Below are 21,494 nucleotides of genomic sequence, written 5' to 3'. Positions count from 1 at the left end.
GAAAGCTTCATTATGCCTGACACATCCCGTCTGATCAGCTGTGCTTAGCGTGACCGTTCATTTGGTTTTTGCCAACACCCCTATTTGTTTGAATGCTACACTCCTTAGCCTTTTGCTCTTCAAATAATCCTGTAGAGCAGAGTTTTCTGTGCAGGACCTAACATCCTTTATCATCTACTGGGAACTTCCAGAGATTTATGTGGTCCTGGCTGGGACTCCAAACATTCAAGTCTGTTGGACGAACTTCTGCTGTGTTGCTCATCCTCAGAGCAACACAGGTCAGCCATAAGGGTGTCAGACTGAGGGTCCTTATGGAGAGAAAGAAGGAGCTTTTATCTGGCCAGGTGGCTGACAGGCTGGAATTCAAACAGCAATTCACATTTGCAAATGGTCATGACACAAAATGTTAAGTTAGTCTGTGCATTAACTGTACAACATTGGATGTGCAATAAAAAAAAAAAAACATTTCTCCTTTTTCCTTCTTAGGTCAGAAAAGAAATCAAAATAGAAATTGGATAGGTGGTTATTTTCATGATGGGTTTTTTAAGGGGACAAACAATGCAGAAAGCAACTCGATAGGATCATGGTGACAAGGATTTGATAAAAAAAACTACAATGTACAGGTCCTTCTCAAAATATTAGCATATTGTGATAAAGTTCATTATTTTCCATAATGTCATGATGAAAATTTAACATTCATATATTTTAGATTCATTGCACACTAACTGAAATATTTTAGGTCTTTTATTGTCTTAATACGGATGATTTTGGCATACAGCTCATGAAAACTCAAAATTCCTATCTCACAAAATTAGCATATTTCATCCGACCAATAAAAGAAAAGTGTTTTTAATACAAAAAACGTCAACCTTCAAATAATCATGCACAGTTATGCACTCAATACTTGGTCGGGAATCCTTTTGCAGAAATGACTGCTTCAATGCGGCGTGGCATGGAGGCAATCAGCCTGTGGCACTGCTGAGGTCTCATGGAGGCCCAGGATGCTTCGATAGCGGCCTTTAGCTCATCCAGAGTGTTGGGTCTTGAGTCTCTCAACGTTCTCTTCACAATATCCCACAGATTCTCTATGGGGTTCAGGTCAGGAGAGTTGGCGGGCCAATTGAGCACAGTGATACCATGGTCAGTAAACCATTTACCAGTGGTTTTGGCACTGTGAGCAGGTGCCAGGTCATGCTGAAAAATGAAATCTTCATCTCCATAAAGCTTTTCAGCAGATGGAAGCATGAAGTGCTCCAAAATCTCCTGATAGCTAGCTGCATTGACCCTGCCCTTGATAAAACACAGTGGACCAACACCAGCAGCTGACACGGCACCTCAGACCATCATTGACCTTGTGTACTTGACACTGGACTTCTGGCATTTTGGCATTTCCTTCTCCCCAGTCTTCCTCCAGACTCTGGCACCTTGATTTCCGAATGACATGCAGAATTTGCTTTCATCCGAAAAAAGTACTTTGGACCACTGAGCAACAGTCCAGTGCTGCTTCTCTGTAGCCCAGGTCAGGCGCTTCTGCCGCTGTTTCTGGTTCAAAAGTGGCTTGACCTGGGGAATGCGGCACCTGTAGCCCATTTCCTGCACACGCCTGTGCACGGTGGCTCTGGATGTTTCTACTCCAGACTCAGTCCACTGCTTCCGCAGGTCCCCCAAGGTCTGGAATCGGCCCTTCTCCACAATCTTCCTCAGGGACCGGTCACCTCTTCTCGTGCAGCGTTTTCTGCCACACTTTTTCCTTCCCACAGACTTCCCACTGAGGTGCCTTGATACAGCACTCTGGGAACAGCCTATTCGTTCAGAAATTTCTTTCTGTGTCTTACCCTCTTGCTTGAGGGTGTCAATAGTGGCCTTCTGGACAGCAGTCAGGTCGGCAGTCTTACCCATGATTGGGGTTTTGAGTGATGAACCAGGCTGGGAGTTTTAAAGGCCTCAGGAATCTTTTGCAGGTGTTTAGAGTTAACTCGTTGATTCAGATGATTAGGTTCATAGCTCGTTTAGAGACCCTTTTAATGATATGCTAATTTTGTGAGATAGGAATTTTGGGTTTTCATGAGCTGTATGCCAAAATCCTCCGTATTAAGACAATAAAAGACCTGAAATATTTCAGTTAGTGTGCAATGAATTTAAAATATATGAATGTTAAATTTTCATCATGACATTATGGAAAATAATGAACTTTATCACAATATGCTAATATTTTGAGAAGGACCCTGTAAATTTGCAGAAAACATGACGGAAACTCAGGATGGGGGTAACACTAGAAACCAGTATGGAGCAATGAAAACTAGGGAGCTTAAATACAGTTGAGGTGGTATTGTCACATACCAAACCAGGTCACTATAATGGAGATAGATAGATAGATAGATAGATAGATAGATAGATAGATAGATAGATAGATAGATAGATAGATAGATAGATAGATAGATAGATAGATAGATAGATAGATAGATAGATAGATCCTTCACATCACAAAGACTAAACATCCCTCGTTTTTTGCTTTATCTCTGCAAAAAACTGTATTTACCTAATACATTGTTTTAAACACATTTATTTTCCGTAAACAATGGTTCTGTTAGTTCTCTGATCGTAACACTCAGAGAAGTAAGTAAAGGTTCAAATAAATTCAATACCCATCAACGGGAAGTTGTGGTCCACACATCAAACAATTAAAAAAGGAAAATGTAGCATGTTAAAGTAGAAACTGTTTTTTTTTTAATTTGACAAATACTTCCTTTTTTCCCATTTAGTTGGAATTTGATAACATGACTTTGTTCTCAGTACCTATAAATTTTATATTAAGTGTATATTTGAACTCACCAGGGACTTTATTATGTACCATGCAAGTACCAGATTTGAACCCTTTTGGCCCTGAGAACCACCTTAAGTCTTCATGGCATGGTTTCAGAGAAGGTGGTGGAAACATTCTTGAGGAAATTTGGTCTATAATGCCATGAAAGCATCACACAATTGCTTCAAATGTTGTAGTGAATTAAGATTAGGGGACAGTGGGGGCCATTAGCAAACATTAAACTTGTCATATTAAAAACTGTTTTTGTTGATTTGAGCTTTGTGAAATTTACTGGAAGACAACCAAGCTGTGGTCATAAAAGAATGGACATGATCAACAAAAATGCTAAAGTAGGCGGTGGTGTTGTAATTGTACTCAGTTGGTATTAAGGTTCTTAAAGTGCATCAGCAAAATATCCTCTAGGCCATTATACCATAACCTGGAGTTTGATGCATTGATACAAACCAGAATGAAACCATGCTTTCATATTTATGCAACATTAGACATTCTGATCATGTTCTCCTGCCTCAGCCATCTGTACTGAAACTATGAATAAATATGTCAATTATATCTGAATGATTATTTCCAGCCCCTATTAATACATTGCATTTGGAGCTTGATGTTGGTAGATTGCTGCACCTGAATCAGATGCTAAAAGAAATTCTGTCTCACAAGTCCATTTTGGTCCATCTTGAGGCAACTTTTTTCCTAGTCTGATCAATAGTTGCTAAACTGGGCAATTAGAGTACCGACACTATACCAAGATGTTCTCCAGTGTGTGCTGTATGTGAAGCCACAGACAGAAGCTAGTTTTTTATGTGTACTGTAGCTCAAAGACTTTAAACAAATGCTGTAAATCATCTGCATTTATTTCTCTTGTATCTCTTAAGGTCATTATAAAGTTAAATGTATACTTATCTTTCATTAACAAAGCTAAGTCATCTTTATAGTTTGATCAGTATGAGTAATAGTGGCCTAACAAGCTATTTTTGATACATCATTAATTTTGGTGTATAAAATGGTGATCCAGTGACCCGCCTGAGCCCCATTTGTGTTTTCTGCTGCACCAAATTTAACCAGTGAGTTATATGCCTAATTCTGAGGCCACATCACCATTTCCTACAGTATAAAAGGCAAGAATAAAGAAAGAAAGGCCTTTGCCTAAGGTCTAGCACATTAGGATGGTGTCTCTCCATGTCTTTTGCATTCTATTGAGCAAGCTCTGGTGGACTAGCTTCTATCTATTGTAGCTCAATAAGGGGTTTTGAGTTTGTCAGTCTGCATTTGTTAAAAGATCCCAAGTTGGTGCCACTATTGTTAACCATTTTGCTCTACTGATTTAAGTTTCCTCTTTTATATCAGGTTCCCCCTATTTATATTATATTATAATTTTGTATCAAACACCTGGGCTTTGACTCACTACCAGCTCCTCCTGTTAAGCCATCTTCTTACCTGGTATAAAAGGTTTGACGGCTTCTCTGTATATCATAGATTCATGCTATCTGCCTCCCTTGTCCTCGTGTATCTGCTTTTTGGTTTTGATTTGAAACATTTGCATTGGGGTCCTTCAACTACTCTCTGCAACACTAAGACTAACCAAGAAGATGCAAGGCAGCATTTTTCTTGTGGTTAGCTTGGTGGTTTCATCCACTCTTGCCACAGTAAGTATATGTATATACTATACATGATATACTACATATGATACCGTTAATTGTTGACTAAATATAATCAGCTTTAGCTTTGAGAAGAAAAATTGGGACAGAGACTATACGCAGATTTAACCAATTACTATGTAACTGTAATAACTTGATAAATAGTTGTATCTTGGTTTTTTTGTAACACATTTAAAACATATCTTATCTACAAATCCTAAACACAACTGTGATGATACATTTTCCACAACAGTCACCAAAAACACCCAACTTTATTGCTAATAGTTAAATTAGTTAGATTGGTTTTCAGGTACCTTGAATAAGGTGATAACCTCTTTTTTACAACATGTGTGTATTAATATCATTGATTTTTTTCTGTACATAATTGGTGTAAAGAAGAGATAGGGGCATTCTTTATTTTAAGGAAAGGGCAGGAATGACTGCAACAACCAAAAAAACAATTTGTTCAAGTAACCATTTTGATTCAATTTTAAATAAAAATATTTAAATTAATTCTTTTGTTGTAACATTTTCTAGAGTAATTAAGAAATTCACAGCTCTTTTTCCAAATGTTTAAAACCATATTTTAGCTATTTAATGTTTGCTCACATTAAAAACTGTCAATGATTTTTTTAAAATCTTGTTTTCATTTTTTATTTAGGGAGAATTAAATATAGTTGGTAAGTTATATTATATTTAACTTTTCAGATTATTTTATAAATGTAACTTTGTTCACTGGTTTTATTTACCATGAACTTCAAAGGAGCCATTTTATGTGTTTTGTGTAGACGTTGGTGAAAACAGGAACATAACGGACGGTAACACAGATTTTATCTGGTATTATAAATGGATCTTGAGTACTTGATTGCTTTAAAAAAATCACTAACGTTTATTTTTTATCTTAGATTTGTTAGTTGATGACATTCATGAGGTAAGTTCATTATTTCTACAGGCAAACTTTGAAGTTATATTTTTCTGAAAATATTGGCTTGCAAACATTGTCACACAATCTATCTTGTGATATTTATTTTAGCTGCCAAACACTGGAAGAAGTAGTACCTTGGGAAAAGACAATCTGTGGAACTCCCCAGTTCCATATGTGTTGGACAAAAGCCTTGGTGAATATCATTGTCTGTCTGTATATATATATATATATATATATATATATATATATATATATATATATATATATATACATATATATATATATATATATCTTTGGCGATTAGCAAGACACACTCAATAAAGGAGTGGTTCTGCAGGGGGGCACAACAGACCACTCCTCAGTACCTATGCTTTCTGGCTGATGTTTTGGTCACTTTTGAATGTTGGTGGTGCTTTCACACTCGTGGTAGCATGAGAGGGACTCTACAACCCACACAAGTGGCTCAGGTAATCCAGCTCATCCAGGATGGCACATCAATGTGAGCTGTGGCAAGAAGGTTTGCTGTGTCTGTCAGCAGAGTGTCCAGAGCCTGGAGGCACTACCAGGAGACAGGCCAGTACACCAGGAGACGTGGAGGAGGCCGTAAGAGGGCAACAACCCAGCAGCCGGACCGCAACCTCCGCCTTTGTGTAAGGAGGAACAGGAGGAGCACTGCCAGAGCCCTGTAAAATGACCTCCAGCAGGCCACAAATGTGCATGTGTCTGCAGAAACCGACTCCATGAGGATGGTATGGGGGCCCGACGTCCACAAATGGGGGTTGTGCTCACAACCCAACACCGTACAGGACGATTGGAATTGGCCAGAGAACACCAGGATAGACAAATTTGCCACTGGCGTCCTGTGCTCTTCACAGATGAAAGCAGATTCACACTGAGCAAACGTGACACACTCTGGACACACCGTGGAGAGCGATCTGCTGCCTGCAACATCCTTAAGCATAACCAGTTTGGCAGTGGGTCAGTAATAGTGTGGGGTGGCATTTCTTTGGAGGGCCGCACGGTCTTTGGAGGGGGTGTTGGAGAGCGCTCCTCTCGGGGACTCCCTTGTTCTGCTGGGGGACTTCAAGGCTCATGCTGGCAATGACAGTGAGACCTGGAGGGGTGTGGTTGGGAGGAATGGCCCCCGAGTGGTGTTTTGTTATTGGACTTCTGTGCTTGTCATGGATTGTCCATAACTAACACCATGTTCAAGCATAAAGGTGTTCATAGGTGCTCTTGGCACCAGGACACCCTAGGCCGCAGTTCGATGATCCACTATGTTGTCATGTCATCTGATCTGCGGACACATCTCTTGTACACTCGGGTGAAGAGGGGAGCGGAACTTTCCACTGACCACTACCTGGTGGTGAGCTGGCTCCAATGGTGGGGGAGGATGCCGGTCAGACCTGGCACACCCAAACAAATCTTGAGGGTCTGCTGGAAACATCTGGGGGAGTCTCCCGTGAGGCGGAGCTCCAACTCCCACCTCCGGGAGAGCTTCAAAGAGGTTCCAGTGGAGGTGGGGGACAATGAGTCTGAGTGGGCCATGTTCCGCGCCTCCATTGCAGAGGTGGCTTCACTGAGTTGTGGTCACAAGGTTGTTGGTGCCTGATGCGGCGGCAATCCTCAAACCCGCTGGTGGACAGCGGCGGTGAGGGTGCTGTCAGGCTGAAGAAGTAGTTCTGTTGGGTCTTTTTTGGCCTGTGGGACTCCAGAAGCAGCTGATGGGTACCGGCACTCCAAGCGGCATGCGGCTCGGGTGGTTGCTGAGGCAAAAACTTGGGCATGGGAGAAGTTCAGAGAGGCGATGGAAAACGACTTCCATATGGCTTCGAGCCGATTCTGGTCCACCCTCCGGTGTATCAGGGGGGGAAGCGGTACACCACCAACACTTACAGTGGGGAGGGTGTGCTGTTGACCTCAATTCAGGATGTTGTGGGTCGATGGGCAGAGTACTTCGAAGACCTCCTCAATCCCACCGGCACGTCTTCCACTAAGGAAGTGGAGCCTGGGGAGCTTGGGGCGGACTCTCCAATCTCTGGTGCTGAGGTCACCGAGGTGATTAAAAAGCTCCTCGGTGGTAAGGTCCCGGGGGTGGATGAGATTTGCCCGGAGTTCCTTAAGGCTCTGGATGTTGTAGGGTTGTGTTGGCTAACATGACTGCAGCATTGCGTGGACACCGGGGGCAGTTCCTATGGATTGACAGACCGGGGTGGTGGTCCCCATATTCAAAAAGGGGGATCGTAGAGTGTATTCTAACTAGGGGAGTCACACCCTTAAGCCTCCCTGGTAAGGTCTATTCGGGGGCTCTGGAGAGGAGGGTCCGTCGGATAGTCGAACCATGGATTCAGGAAGAGCAGTGTTGTTTTCGTCCTGCCCGTGGAACATTGGACCAGCTCTACACCCTCAGCAGGGTCCTGGAGGGTGCATGGGAGTTTGCCCAACCAGTCTATGTGCTTTGTGGATTCGGAGAAGGCGTTCGACTGTGTCCCTCGGGGAATCCTGTGGGGGATACTCCGGGACTATGGGGTACCAGGCCATTTGATACAGGCTGTTAGATCCCTGTATGATCTGTGTCAGAGCTTGTTCCCGCATTGCCGGCAGTAAGTCGGACTCATTTCCGGTGAGGGTTGGATTCTCCAAGGTTGCCTTTTGTCACCGATTCTGTTCATAACTTTTATAGAATTTCTAGGCGCAGCCAAGGTGTTGAAGGGATCCCTTTTGATCCCTTTAGGATTGCGTCTATGCTTTTTGCGGATGATGTGGTCCTATTGGCTTCATCAGCTCAAGATCTACAGCTCTCGCTGGAGCAGTTCGCAGCCGAGTTTGAAGGGGCTGGGATGAGAATGAGTGCTTCCAAGTCCAAGGCTATGTTCTTGAGCTGGAAAAGGGTAGAGTGCCTTCTCCGGGTCGGGGGACAAGGTCCTGCCTCAAGTGGAGGAGTTCAAGTATCTTGGGGTCTTGTTCACGAATGAGGGAAAAATGGAACGGGAGATTGAGAGACGGATTGTTGCTGCAACAACAGTGATGCGGGCGCTTTACTGGTCTGTCATGTTGAAGACAGAGCTGAGTCAAAAAGCAAAGCTCTCGATTTACTCGTCGATCTACATTCCTACCCTCATCTATGGTCATGAGCTCTGGGTCGTGACCGTAAGAACAGGATCACGGATACAAGCGGCCAAAATGAGTTTCTTCCGCTGGGCGTCTGGGCTCTCCCTTGGAGATAGGGTGAGAAGCTCGGCCATCCGGGAGGGACTCAGAGTAGAGCCGTTGCTTCTCCATGTCAAGAGGAGCCAGTTGAGGTGGCATGGGCATCTGGTGAGGATGCCTCCTGGACGCCTCCCTGGTGAGGTTTTCTGGGCATGTCCCACCGGGAGGAGGCCTAGGGGAAGACCCAGGACAAGCTGGAGGGACTATGTTTCTTGGCTGGCCTGGGAACGCCTTGGGATTCCCCCGGACGAGCTGGCCCAAGTGGCTGGAGAGAGAGAAGTTTGGGTCTCTCTGCTTAGGCTGCTGCCCCGTGACCTGACCCCGGAAAAGCAGAAGAGGATGGATGGATGGATGGATGGATGGATGGAGTTATAATACCTCATTTATCAATTGTTGGATGTGTGTTACTGTTTTAGTTGTTTTTTTCTAAACTACTATTTGGTTTTTAAAAAAATTATAGACCTGAACGCTAAAGGAGTCATCATGAGAGCTTTGGACCAGTTCAGGGTGAAGTCATGCATTGACTTTAAACCAAGGGATACTGAGGAGTATTACATTTCATTCGTAAAAAAAGATGGGTATGTATGCATCTTCATTTTGTCAGTTAACTGAATTGCAGGTCATCAGCAATGTGTGTTAAATATTTTGGTTGATCTCATTATTATTGCTATAGTATAACGACCAGTCAAATAGACTAGTTAGGTGGGACAGAATGTCTAAAAATGTTACTTTTAATTTGCTGATAAATCCCTATGCTCTCAGTCGTGACTGTGTGCCAAGACAGGGACTCTGTGGCTGGAGCAAAGTAAGACAAATGCAACTCAGTATAAACCGTCATTTTGACTCCATCCCCGAGGTGCTTAACAACACACAAATTAATTCAAAAATGTTATTATTCTAAGTAGAATTACTGTTAACCAGCAAAAAATAAATAATAACAATAATTTAATTAATAAAAGAAACAAATCTGTGTAAAATACTTTTACCTATAAAATCTGTATTTCAGCTTCAATGGATTTAGATTGTAGCTACATGCAGAAATACTAATTAACAACTGAGGTGTAAAATGTTTTATTAAAGCATTTAAATTATTAGGTGCCTGAAGATTCCGTGTAATGTACTTGATTTAGTTGAGTCTCAGACACAAACTGTAACACAAAACCTCAAAATATTAAGTAGTACGCATTCCCTGTCTAATACAGAGTTAGATAAACAAGTAATGCGCACAACAGTCAGGACAGTGATGTCCATGCATTCCATCAAATATTTTATATTCCTTGTATTTGCAGATTTACTCCATAGTTCATATTCTTTCATTTGTTTATCACATTTTAGGACTCTTTCTTGTTAGGCTGAGAATATACACGCTGTGTGTAATTATCTGCAAAACCCATTTATACCAAGTCAATAAAAGCATGAAGCCATCTTGTTCTGATATGATGCCAACATTTTTAGGATAACTCATTTGTTCTTGCTCACCATCCTGCATCAGTCAAACTATGGCCTGTAATGTACATCCATCTACAACATGTCTAAGCCATTTGACTAGTTTAAAGCCGATACTGTGTTTTGTTCTCAGGAGGTGATTATAACTAATCTCCTCAACAGATTATCTGTTACCAATTTTCTAAATAATTATTTGATATGAGGTCAATAAGCCAAAACATAAAAAATTTATTTTGTAAATCAAAATCCTTCTCAATTCTACGCACTCTAATGTGGTTATCATAGCAATATACAAACTGTAATCTCGAATGCTGTGTGTGCAGCAGTGTATTGCATTTTGTAATGCTGGTAAATTGACTCCCCTCACCAGTTCAATGTATAAATAGTCCTAACTATGATATTTTATGTTCCAAATATCCATTAATGGAAGACATATTAAAGACAGATAATTTAGGGAACGTCATGACTTATGGGCCACGAAGGATTCAGTTTCGGAGAGTTACATGGCGTGTACAATTTTCAGGGTGATAAACCTTGGAAGTTATAGTGCTAAACTTTCAGTTTGTATGGTTACAGTAGCTCTAAAAAGTCTATACACCTATTTTTCCACAAAAAATGTGCCATTTATCCTGAGCAATTCAAGTGAAAAACAAATCTGCTGTAAGGAAAAAAAATAGAATATAAAAATCTGCAAAAACCTGGTTGCATAAGTGCACAAACTCATAAACTAAAAGTTTTTTTATTCAAATTCAGAATTCAGCCTTCTGGAATTGGGGTCCATCAACATCCTAAATCATGACTTGGGTCATAATTTACAGGTGTTGAGTTTTGTTTTGTGTCTGATTATGATTTATGTTTTCCAGGTGGTGCTTAGTTGTTCATCCTTTTGGTTTGTTCTTACTTCTTGTGTTTATGGTGCATTTTAGTTTGGCAGGATTTATCCTTTGGTTTTATTGTCTTTCTTTCTCTGTTTAGGTCTAATCAACTCTTACTTCTTCTCTTTCCCCTTCCACTATAATCAGCTTCATTCGTTCCACCTGCCTCACAGAATCAGTTTTACTGCTTTCATGCTCTACATATACCCTTCTGTTTTGTTTACTCCTTGCATACTGTTTGTTCATGCGAAGCCAAGTCTGTCCATGCCCTCGACTGTTGCCGTGTCAAGGCTGTCCATGTTCATTCCTGCATCTATTACCTCCTGCCTGCTTTGGGTTTTTCTGTTTTGTTAATTGCTAAACCTCTTTTTTTACTCACCAAGCCGCTCCTGCTTGTCTGTCTGGATTTGATACCCACTCTGACAACTTGACAATATTTGCCCACTCTACCTTGCAAAACTTATCCAACACTTTTAGCTTGTAAAAACACCTCCCATACCTAGCCATCTTATGACAAATTTAGTTCTGGACACTGCTAGGCCGTTCCACAGATTTACTTTTCCTCTGAAGCCATTGATTTGAATGTACCGAATGCATGGACTCACTGTGATGCTAAAAAATAAAATCCATTTTTGACTTACTGCAATTGAATGTTTTGGGCAACAACTGAGTGGTATTTTGAACTATTTGTAACTTCATCCATCTTGATAAAAACCTCTGTTTCATCTGAAAAAAGTAGCTCCAGACCATGATGCTCTCACCACTTGTTGTTCCAGGTATACTATTTGGAACAATAGCCCAAACATCTGGTTTAATCAGCTCATGAGACACACGAACTGGATGTTTTGTTGGGGTTTTTTTGGGGGTAAAAAATAAGTGTATCTCTCAATATAGACCTTAGTCCAAACTTATGGAGAATATATATAATTGTTCTTTTAGCTCCTTCAGAGGTTGCCTCCTGCCTTATGCCCCCCTTCCTGAACAGTTTTGGTCTTATTTATGACATTTCACCAATGTTAGAAAAACCCCCCATTTTTGTAACTTCCCTCTTTTCGCATAGTTTCAGATAGTGAACTTGATTGAACTTTATTTATGGTTAATCAGATTTCTATAATTTATGGAGGTGTAAACATACAAATATTTTTCAATAAAACTGGATCAAAATGCACTTCATCAAAGCATTTTTTATTGAATAGTACAAATATATATCATATTATATGTGGAATAGGTGTTAAAAGAATTTGTCAAAGTCAAATTATTTTTCCACAGGGATGTTTCCAAAGGGATGTGTTCTAAGAGCCACTGTATAATTCAAGTGCGGGGGAAAACCTGTAACCTGGTCAGCTGGATCCTACACAGAATTATTAACATATTATGTATATATGTATACACACACACACACACACTCATTTTTCTATATTTATACATATATATGAATATATATGTATGTATATTTATATGAGTGTGTATATATATATATATATATATATATATATATATATATATATATATATATATATATATATATAGAGAGAGAGAGAGAGAGAGAGAGAGAGAGAGAGATCTATAGATATACATATATAGCTTTTGCTCAATTTGGGGACCTTATAAATGCAAGGTTCACAGAAAATATTTGGCCAACATAAGAACCACTCACTACAACTCTTTCAAACACATAACAATTTAAATGTACCATAGGGTTGTTTCATAGAGCATAGCACAGCACAGCTATGGTTGTTTTGTGTTCTTTAACAAATTAAAAAGTAAAACACCTTAACTTCAAAGTCATTAAAGATTCTTTCAGGAAAACATGGGACTGCGAGCTTCTGCAGTCAATTCAATGCTATCAAAGTAACAAAAATGGCAAAGTGCTCATTTTGAGACTCTTATAGTCCTGTGTGGGGAAAACTTAATCACACCAATAAAAACACAACAAATAGACATAAACTTATATACAAGGTATATTTACTCACTGGCCATGCTATCATCACTGACCGCTAGAGTGAAATGGTAATCTGCACATTGACAAAGCTAGATGTTTCAGAATCAGAAAAGCTTTATTGCCAAGTACGTTTTTGGACATACAAGGAATTTGTTTTGGCGTAGTCAGTGCAATACAATACAAATTAAACAGTATAAACATATCTACAATATAATATAAATATATGTGCACAGTTTTAAGTGAGTGAGAGTAAATATAGAGCAGTATAAGATGCAAGAGCAATACAACAGTGCAGGTGAACAAATTCCTTGTATGTCCAAAAACGTACTTGGCAATAAAGCTTTTCTGATTCTGATTCTGATTCTGATGTTTGAGCGTTGACACTGCTTCCAATAATAATCTGTGATTTCTCTGTTCTAGGTGCTGGTCATATATTGGCCGAGTACTCACCAACGGACAGAATCTCTCTATTGGTGCAGGCTGTGACCACATTGGCATTGTTGAACATCTGATGTTTCATGCTTTTGGCTTTTACGATGAAGAGCTCAGATACGACAGGGATGACTATGTGCAGATTAATTTTGACAACGTCATAAAAGGTTTAGGCATTTTTCTGTTTTGTTATATTAAGATGTTTATGGTAAATGAGGGTATAACCATTTTTTAATTGTTAGATAGGAATTATAACTACGTAAAAACAATAAATCAGACCAATATTGTATAATCTGCCCAATGTTTTCTACTTAGTTATTAATACCTATTGGTCTAACAACTTTAAGAATGTAGGATTTTTTTAATCAAATTTGTGTCAAATGTGTGTGGTGTATCAATCACTTGGTAGATTTATAGCAGTATTAGAAGTTCATAATACATTAAACAGTTTTTAATTGGTCTAATTTTGAATATTCAGTGATTAGCAACATTTGTTTTAACAGTCTGTTTCCATCAAACTTTTTTTCTGTTCATTATTGTGTATGTTTGTCTCCTTTAGGTAAAGAAATGTATTTCACAAAAGTCAACCGTTATCTGAGCACCACTCATGATGTGCCATATGACTACCTATCTCTGATGCACTCGGACAAAAATTACTTAAGCAATGGCAATGGCTCTACAATTATTACCAAAGATCCCAAATTCCAAGATATGATTGGTCAAATGCTGGAAATGAGTCCTCGTGATGCTCAAGAGTTGAATCTGCTCTACAAATGCAGTAAGTCCTAAAATAATGATTGTTCAAATTACTAAAACACATCGTGTTTACTGTCAAAGTGTATCTTGTGCACAGATGTTCAACATAGCATTAAAATTATAATAGAGTTAAAATATCTTATGTATGACAAACATTATTATTAGGACTTTCAGTTTGACAGGTAGTTGTTTTGTTGTACTACAAGTTAATTGTTTAAAATGAGAATTAAAATGTGAAGCAGGACTGGATAACTACATTTGTTAAATGTTTGGGAAAATAGATATTATTACATTTAGGTATAAGGTAATACTGGACTCTTTAATTTCATTTTGTTGACTTTCAAGTAGATAACTATGAATTAACAAAGACACAAGATTAAGAACATACAATTTTTGACAATAATATAAAATGCAATACAATGTCAAACAGACCAGGAGCCTCATGTATAGTACAAACACTTGTGTGGATTTTCTACAAAAATATTATTTATCGTTAAATACAGAAAACAAAAAAAATACAGATGTATGAAACTTTGCATACACATGCACAAACAATGTGGAATTGAGTACACATAATTAAATACTAGATTCCTCCCTTGACACACCTCCGTTTATATGTGGAAATGTATGTAAATAAACCGTGACGTGTGATTCTCTGGTCTGTGAAATTAAAACACATGTCTACAGGCGGGTTAAAGAGGAAACCATTCAACGTAAATTGGAGAGGCTCTCAATAAGGCACGGGAAAATGCGGACTTACATTTTATGTGCAAAATCTGGCATTCATTGATGGTTTGGACACAGTTTTTGTAAATTAATGCAGAAGTGAACCAAGGAAAGAGAGAGCTTGTGACATTTCAAACGTTATGCTGTGTAACTACTGTAAACACTCAGAGGCTTGGTATAACACACTTTGAAACTCTAGTTTAACCAGCAAAAACTGGGATGAAAAACCGTAAAGACAATACGATGTCTTCACGGCCCCACTGATCCTCATTAAGCTCAGGGTACCCTGAAGTTGCTCACAAATTCACCTAATGTATTATGTGATCTAGAAATAAGGTATAGTGTTTGCTTTTAGCCAACTTGTAGTGATGAAATGATGACAATTTTGCCTAGACTAAGAGGTAAATATTCCGAATGTTTTATTCACAGATTCCACAGTTGCCTTTATGTTTTACTGTGACTTTTCTAATGGGAACATGTGTCAAATGGGCCAAATAAGCAGGTGCACACACAGTGACAATGCGTGGAAAGTGGTTACACAAGTTAAGAAGGGTCCAAAGTCTGACCACACCACTCTACCTGCTGGAAACGGAGTTCAAGGTAAGAATCGTAAGCATATTATTCACATTTTATGTTATAAAATGTTGTGTGAAAATTAATAATTTATTTTATACAGATTATTATCAGATAAAAAATGTGATTTTGTAGTCCAATCTCAACTATGCCAAAGCTGCTTGTGGATAAGTCTAAATGTTTGGTTGTTGAGCATATTAACCCACACAATTGATTGCACCATCCCCTGCCTTCTTCGAAGTGCCTGGTTGAATTTTATTTTTCATGGAAATGTGTACACATCAGAGGGGGAAACTGCTCTTTGTTTGCGAGATGCACTTCAAGTACAAGTGCTTCGGGGACCTCTGCTAGTATCCAGAAGGATTTGTCAATACTTCATCTGATTAAGGGGTCAGTTTTTTCTGTTTAAGGAAACAACGGACAGTGCAAAGCGATAAGCTGCAAATAAAACTAAAATGACAACAAACTCTATTTTAGACATGAATTTATTGTGTGTTGGTGTGACATCCTGGCCTTTGTTTTGATAAAAGTAGAATAATGCCTTCTGCTTATGTTGGCGCTGTGTGCTGCTTTTAGCTCCTTGAGGACATAACCGTACTGCGTGTTTTGAAGAGTATTATTACATAAACAGTTTACATTGTTGATGCCGTTTTTGTCTTGGGGAACAGATAATCCAAATGCATTCAGTGACATTCTTGACGTTTTTTGGTTCAATCATTCTTAATAAAAAAAAGCATAGATCACTACATATGTGTAAACTTCTAACTTTAAAATAGTAAGTACAAATATCTAATTGTTCTGGAATTTAGAAGTCTGAATTCTGATTATCCTAAATTTAAAACAGGAGATGTTTAATCTAACTTCATATCAGAGAGTGAGAAGAAGTGTCTTTTTAGACAGTGTGTAAAAATCTGGTTTCAGCTGAATCTGTATATATACGTCAATGAAAGTAAGATATTGAAACAATATTATTTTTTAACCTCATCATTTTAGGTCAGGAAACAGGATACTTCATCCATGCCAGCACAGGATCAGGTCAAGAGGGAGACTCAGCTTGGCTGGAGACCAAAATCATGAGTGCTAAAAGGGAATGTAAAGTCCAGTGTCTGCAGTTCTACTATTACCACAGTGGAAATGAGTCTGATGAACTGAAAATCTGGATCAGAGAGTTTCGAGATGAGCAGGACACCAAAGGAACATTCCACCTCATGGGACAGATCACTGGTAATGTCTGTGATGCACTAATCTCAGTGATTTTACAAATTTCTCTTGTTAGGGTCATCCATTTTGGGGGATAGATCGGCTGGGCTTCACAGTTTGACATGCGCAGCTCAACAAGCGTTGCAGCTCTGACGTCACCCGGGATTATAAAACCCGTGGAAAAAACTTTCATTGCCATTTCCAGAGTGTCTCACGGGATGACGCAATGGATGCGCATATCTGGAGAGACAAAAGCTCACAGGCAAACTTTTCCTCACAGGGCCGTTCCCAGAAAGCTTGAAAGCTGAAATTCTGACTGATACAAGAAGGTCAGAAGATTCATATACTGATCGAAGACCCAGACGAAAATCCGGCACAGGAGGAAACATAGAGGTTTTATATCCAATGAGACCCCTTGTTGATTCAGTCGATTAAAATGTTTTTTCATATTTTCCCCATTTTGGACAGATGAGAAGTTTACAGGTTTTTTTTTTTTTTTTTGAGTTGATCATGGACGCGCAATTCTTCGCCAAAAATCGAGACATAAGCACACCAGAAGGGCTTCTCTTTCCAAGTTAACCCAAATTGCACATTTGTCCATAAAACCGCTGGATTGATCTTCGTAGACACTCAATTCACATATATTTTCTTTTAATATTATTGTTAGGTAGTCATTTTTTCCCATTCTGTAGAATGGTGCTTGTTAGTTAGGTGAAGGTTTTTGGACCAGAGTAGTAATTATTTTCAGGGCTACGTGGTTTCAATAAATTTTCACATACATATATGTGAGAAGCGTTTGTGTTTATTTTGTGCAAAAGTGATTTATCTGTCAAAATAAGGTGAAAGTTCCCCCACCTTCAGTGAAGCAGTTGAATAAACAGTGACATTTCGGTAGTTTTGGTTAATAATTATCAATTATTAATGATAATTAACTAATTGTAATTATTATGGGCTTTGGGCCCATAATCACAACACCAGAGGACATCTCTGATTTCTATTAGTAAGTAATGGTTTATGGATAAGAAATTATTTTTCAGACTGATGATTTGTAGTTATAATTGTTGATAAATATTAATTAATCGATAATCTTAACCCTTACACTGTGTACCTTTATATTTCAATGATGAAAAAGGCTTTTCTGTTTTATTCTGTTATTGATTTGCCGTTAGCCTCTTTGATAATATCTAATTATTGTATCATAGTGATCTAAAAACTCTCTCTCCAGGTCAACCGACGTATCATTGGCAGATCCACCATGTTTCCCTGAATGCCACCAAAAACTTCCAGGTGGTGTTTGAAGTTCGGAAAGGAGCAGGAAGCTCTACAGGCGGCTTTTCAATTGATGACATCAATCTCTCTGAGACTGAGTGTCCACACGTTACCCTGCAGATTGATGACTTTGAGAGACTTTTAAGCACTAGTGCCATTGGAACCAGAATATACAGTCCGCGGCAGTACTCCAAGGAGGGCTATGCATACCGGATAGCTGCTATACTCTACCAGAACATTGTTGGAATGTTTGTGCAGCTCTTGTCTGGTGATCATGATAGCCAGCTGGAATGGCCTTCCCTACAAAAACAAATGACTTTCCAACTGCTGGATCAAACCCCTAACATGCAAAAACAAATGTCAAAGCAGTTCAGTTTTGTTACTCACCAAAGCCACATGTTAGATAGTGGTAGGTTCACCATACAATTTAGAAATATTATAAGGGAGTTAATGAAAAAAAATATCTGTACTTTTTCTTGTGTTAAATATGTTTTATATAAACAGGAATCAAATGGTGGGACAACCCTCGTAAAACTGGACACATCGTTACTTTTGAGAATGGTGAGCCAGTCTATGGTGGAGTTGTGGTTGGGTACCATTATTTTGCAACTTTGGAAGAACTGCAAACCGGGGAGTTCCTGAAGGGAGGGAGCGTCATTCTCATGTTCAGCTTTGAAGGTAAGAGTGCATGTTTTACTCAGAGTAAATTAAATGTATATAAGATAATACTAATAAAGTAGTTTGAGGGGATGCTGCTTGTGCAAATGCAGCACTGGTAATGAAATATTCAAAACGGTTGGTATTTGTGGTTGTTTTTATGTGGCAAAAACAGATTACATAAAATTTGAAGATGTTAAAACTTTTTGCCAAGTCAGAAAATGCTCAAATAAAACTAAGACTCTTCACTAAGCTATTAATTCATGCGAGGAACTAATATTCTGAACCAAAGCCAATAAATGAACAGAAGATCAACATTGTAAATCCCAGTCCTGACCATAACTGAAACAATTCCCGGCTTGGCCGTTGCATTTATAAACAAGGTCTGTGTTAAACACCTTCTTCAACATCAAGGAGAGATACATCATGATTTTAAGATTCCTTGGGGTCGGACCCATCAGCATCTCTGTCCTGTCAGTTATGATCCTTTATGATCATAACTGACATAACTGATCATAAGACATTGATTTTTGTTTCATAGTTCACATGTTCACCTTGTAGTCAGCCTGCTGCTCCTAGTGGGATATAAATTAAACAAAATAACCTGCCTATACTCTCCGAGCTCTCCTGGTAACACTTTTCTTTACAATTTAGCTGTAGATTTTCCACCAGCTACTACATTTGACAAATAGACAAAAAAATGCTTGAAGTCCACAAATCGTCTATACCTGCTTTTATTATGCAGGGTCACAGAGGGGTGTTGCTTATCTCCAAGCAGAAAGAGCCCAGGCCATAATTTGAACCCGAGACGTTTTTAATTCATTGCAATAGCGCTAACCACTATGCCATCAACAATACATGCTGCAAATCCCCCTGTTACTTTGGTGTCTTCACCTTGTTGCTTTAGTCTCTGAAAGCTCATGTACTGGTAAGTTGGTGAAGTAGTGTTTTTAGTCAGGTAGCCTGGGCTCCTGCCTGTCTGTTTCTTCTGTGTCAACATTTAGATCCTCGTTCCTTGCCACTTTATCTGTGCCATGTTTAATTTCCAATCATATATCTCTGTGTGTGTTAGAAGTAGGATGAGTGGGTGCGAAAAGTCAGGATTAAAAAGCCCTGAGAAGGTTTATTAACTGATTAGACAGCAATTTTCTTTTACATTCTGTTAACTTTTTTGCCTTTTGGCAGATCTCACCCCTCTAGTTAATGGAAGCTCCATGCCTTGTCCTCAAGTGAGACCAGTGAACATTACACAGCGTTCTACAAACTGGGATAAAGGCCCGTGTTTTTTAACAGGGTGAGATATTTTGTCAAATATAGTTTTACTGTAACAATGTGAAATTTTAAAACAAGTGAGATACCCACTTACCGATAAGCTGATTCTTGCAGTTTACACATGCAAGGATAGCTACTCTCCTGAAATGCAGATGTATATAATGCTTTGCTAAATAGATAGCTAAATCTGCAATATAAACAGTTTTTAAATGTTTTTAATCATATATTTTCTTTGGTTGTAGTACTCCTGGGTTCTCTCCTGGTTTGGTCGCTTCCCCCATCCTCACCCTCCTGCTGGCAGTGATACCTATGCTGGCTTGATGAGCTGCAGATTTTCCATTCAAATGTTTTGTCTTTGCAAAAACATTAACAGTAATGCTTCTGAATTTCTATGGATAGTTTCTTTAAAAAGAAGATTAAAAGTAAACACTATATTGCAAACAGAATTCTGATTAAGAGAAAGTGTGTGGAATGAAAAATTTACAATGTATCTTTTGGTGATGGGACTACATTTATCATTGTTGATAATGTCAAAATATTGGTAAAGAAATACTGTTGGCTTTCCTCTTCTGAATTATGAGGGCTCAACCAGTTCGAGATTTGTTTTAAATTTGAATTTTCCAATGTTGTATTTACCTCCACTCTTATATACTTTACTATGGGTCTCTGGGCTTGGTGGCTTAATAAAGTGGATGCAAATTTCAAAAACAAATATCTGGGACCTTTTCTGCACTCACAGTTGTCATAAACTACCACAAAATGTTTTTTATTCAATGTCCCATTCAGTGAATATTACTGCATTGTGTAGTGTTTTTTTACAACCATGTAACATTACTGGCTTTTGTTGACCAGAAGCTTCAACCTGCTGCTTCTTCACTGTTTTCATTAGGGTTTTTGGGGAGGTTGGATTAAACTTAACAAATTCAAATGGTTTTCTTTAACAAATAGGGACAGCATAGAAGGCAATGTGCAAATAAAATAAAAGAATTCCATTCATTTCAGTTATTTATTTAGCAGCAATTCACCAAAAATTTAGCCTCACAGCACTTTACTAAAAATCTAATATATGTATTTAATTACATGCATTTCAGTTCTATCCCCGTTATAAAGCAATCAGCTAATTCCAGTCTATTATTCCAAATGTTGATAAGATTTCTTTCTAAGGAAACCCAACAAATTCCATTGTTTACATTAGTTCTTTTTATTTCTGTATTATAAAACATAATATAGAAATATAGAGTCTCCAAAATTAGGACATATCTTTTGCCATTTTTGTAGGGTAATGATGACAAAGAACTTAGAAGGTATTTATTGCTGCTTCTCTTTCCACCTATTCACCTGAATGCTTTCATCATCATTATCAGGTTTTTCTTCATAGTTCAGCCCATGCTTGTCAAGAAAGCATATTAACTGTATAAGGCAAGGCAAGTTTATGTGTATAGCACATTTCAGCAACAAGATAATTAAAAAGCATAATAAAAAGTAAATTGAAGTGGCATGATAAAGTAAAAAAGTAAAGCAAAGAAAAGTTGGACTACAGACTGAAATTAATGTCCTCGACTTTTGTAAAATCGTAAGACTAAACAAATCTTTAACCCTTTTACTGATGCACTCTGTACTTTTTGGTCCATATGTTTTTTTTTTTTATCATAAAATTAAAGGTTTCTCCCTGAGAGGAGGTAATTCTTTAAAACCCTTCTGGTCCATTACTCGTCTGGGTAATGGGGGAACATTTCTTTAAAACTCGTTCATGTCT

General features: G+C 38.6%; 1 protein-coding gene across 1 annotated transcript; it reads left to right on the top strand.

Moving 5' to 3' along the window:
* Nucleotides 1-4,312: 4,312 nt before the first annotated feature.
* LOC124866085 (meprin A subunit beta-like) lies at nt 4,313-20,734 on the top strand. Its single transcript, XM_047361744.1, has 14 exons — nt 4,313-4,464; nt 5,117-5,135; nt 5,244-5,273; nt 5,361-5,386; nt 5,489-5,573; nt 9,051-9,168; nt 13,274-13,452; nt 13,845-14,063; nt 15,197-15,367; nt 16,334-16,564; nt 17,766-18,218; nt 18,314-18,487; nt 19,652-19,760; nt 19,981-20,734. Exons 1-14 carry the CDS (start codon nt 4,408-4,410, stop codon nt 20,057-20,059), a joined length of 1,950 nt encoding a protein of 649 aa, XP_047217700.1. The 5' UTR covers nt 4,313-4,407; the 3' UTR covers nt 20,060-20,734.
* Nucleotides 20,735-21,494: the final 760 nt, after the last annotated feature.

This window comes from Girardinichthys multiradiatus, chromosome 3, assembly GCF_021462225.1.
Source record: "Girardinichthys multiradiatus isolate DD_20200921_A chromosome 3, DD_fGirMul_XY1, whole genome shotgun sequence".
Lineage (NCBI taxonomy): Eukaryota > Metazoa > Chordata > Actinopteri > Cyprinodontiformes > Goodeidae > Girardinichthys > Girardinichthys multiradiatus.
The sequence above is the reverse complement of the archived record's forward strand: the minus strand, read 5'-3'. Positions and strand labels throughout refer to the sequence as shown.

Excerpts from the sequence above, each read along its gene's own strand:
- LOC124866085 (XM_047361744.1), top strand. The coding sequence starts at position 4,408 with ATGCAAGGCAGCATTTTTCTTGTGGTTAGCTTGGTGGTTTCATCCACT. Across the intron at positions 13,453-13,844 it reads TTTTGACAACGTCATAAAAG|GTAAAGAAATGTATTTCACA; the intron begins GTTTAGGCATTT and ends TGTCTCCTTTAG. Across the intron at positions 19,761-19,980 it reads GGCCCGTGTTTTTTAACAGG|TACTCCTGGGTTCTCTCCTG; the intron begins GTGAGATATTTT and ends CTTTGGTTGTAG.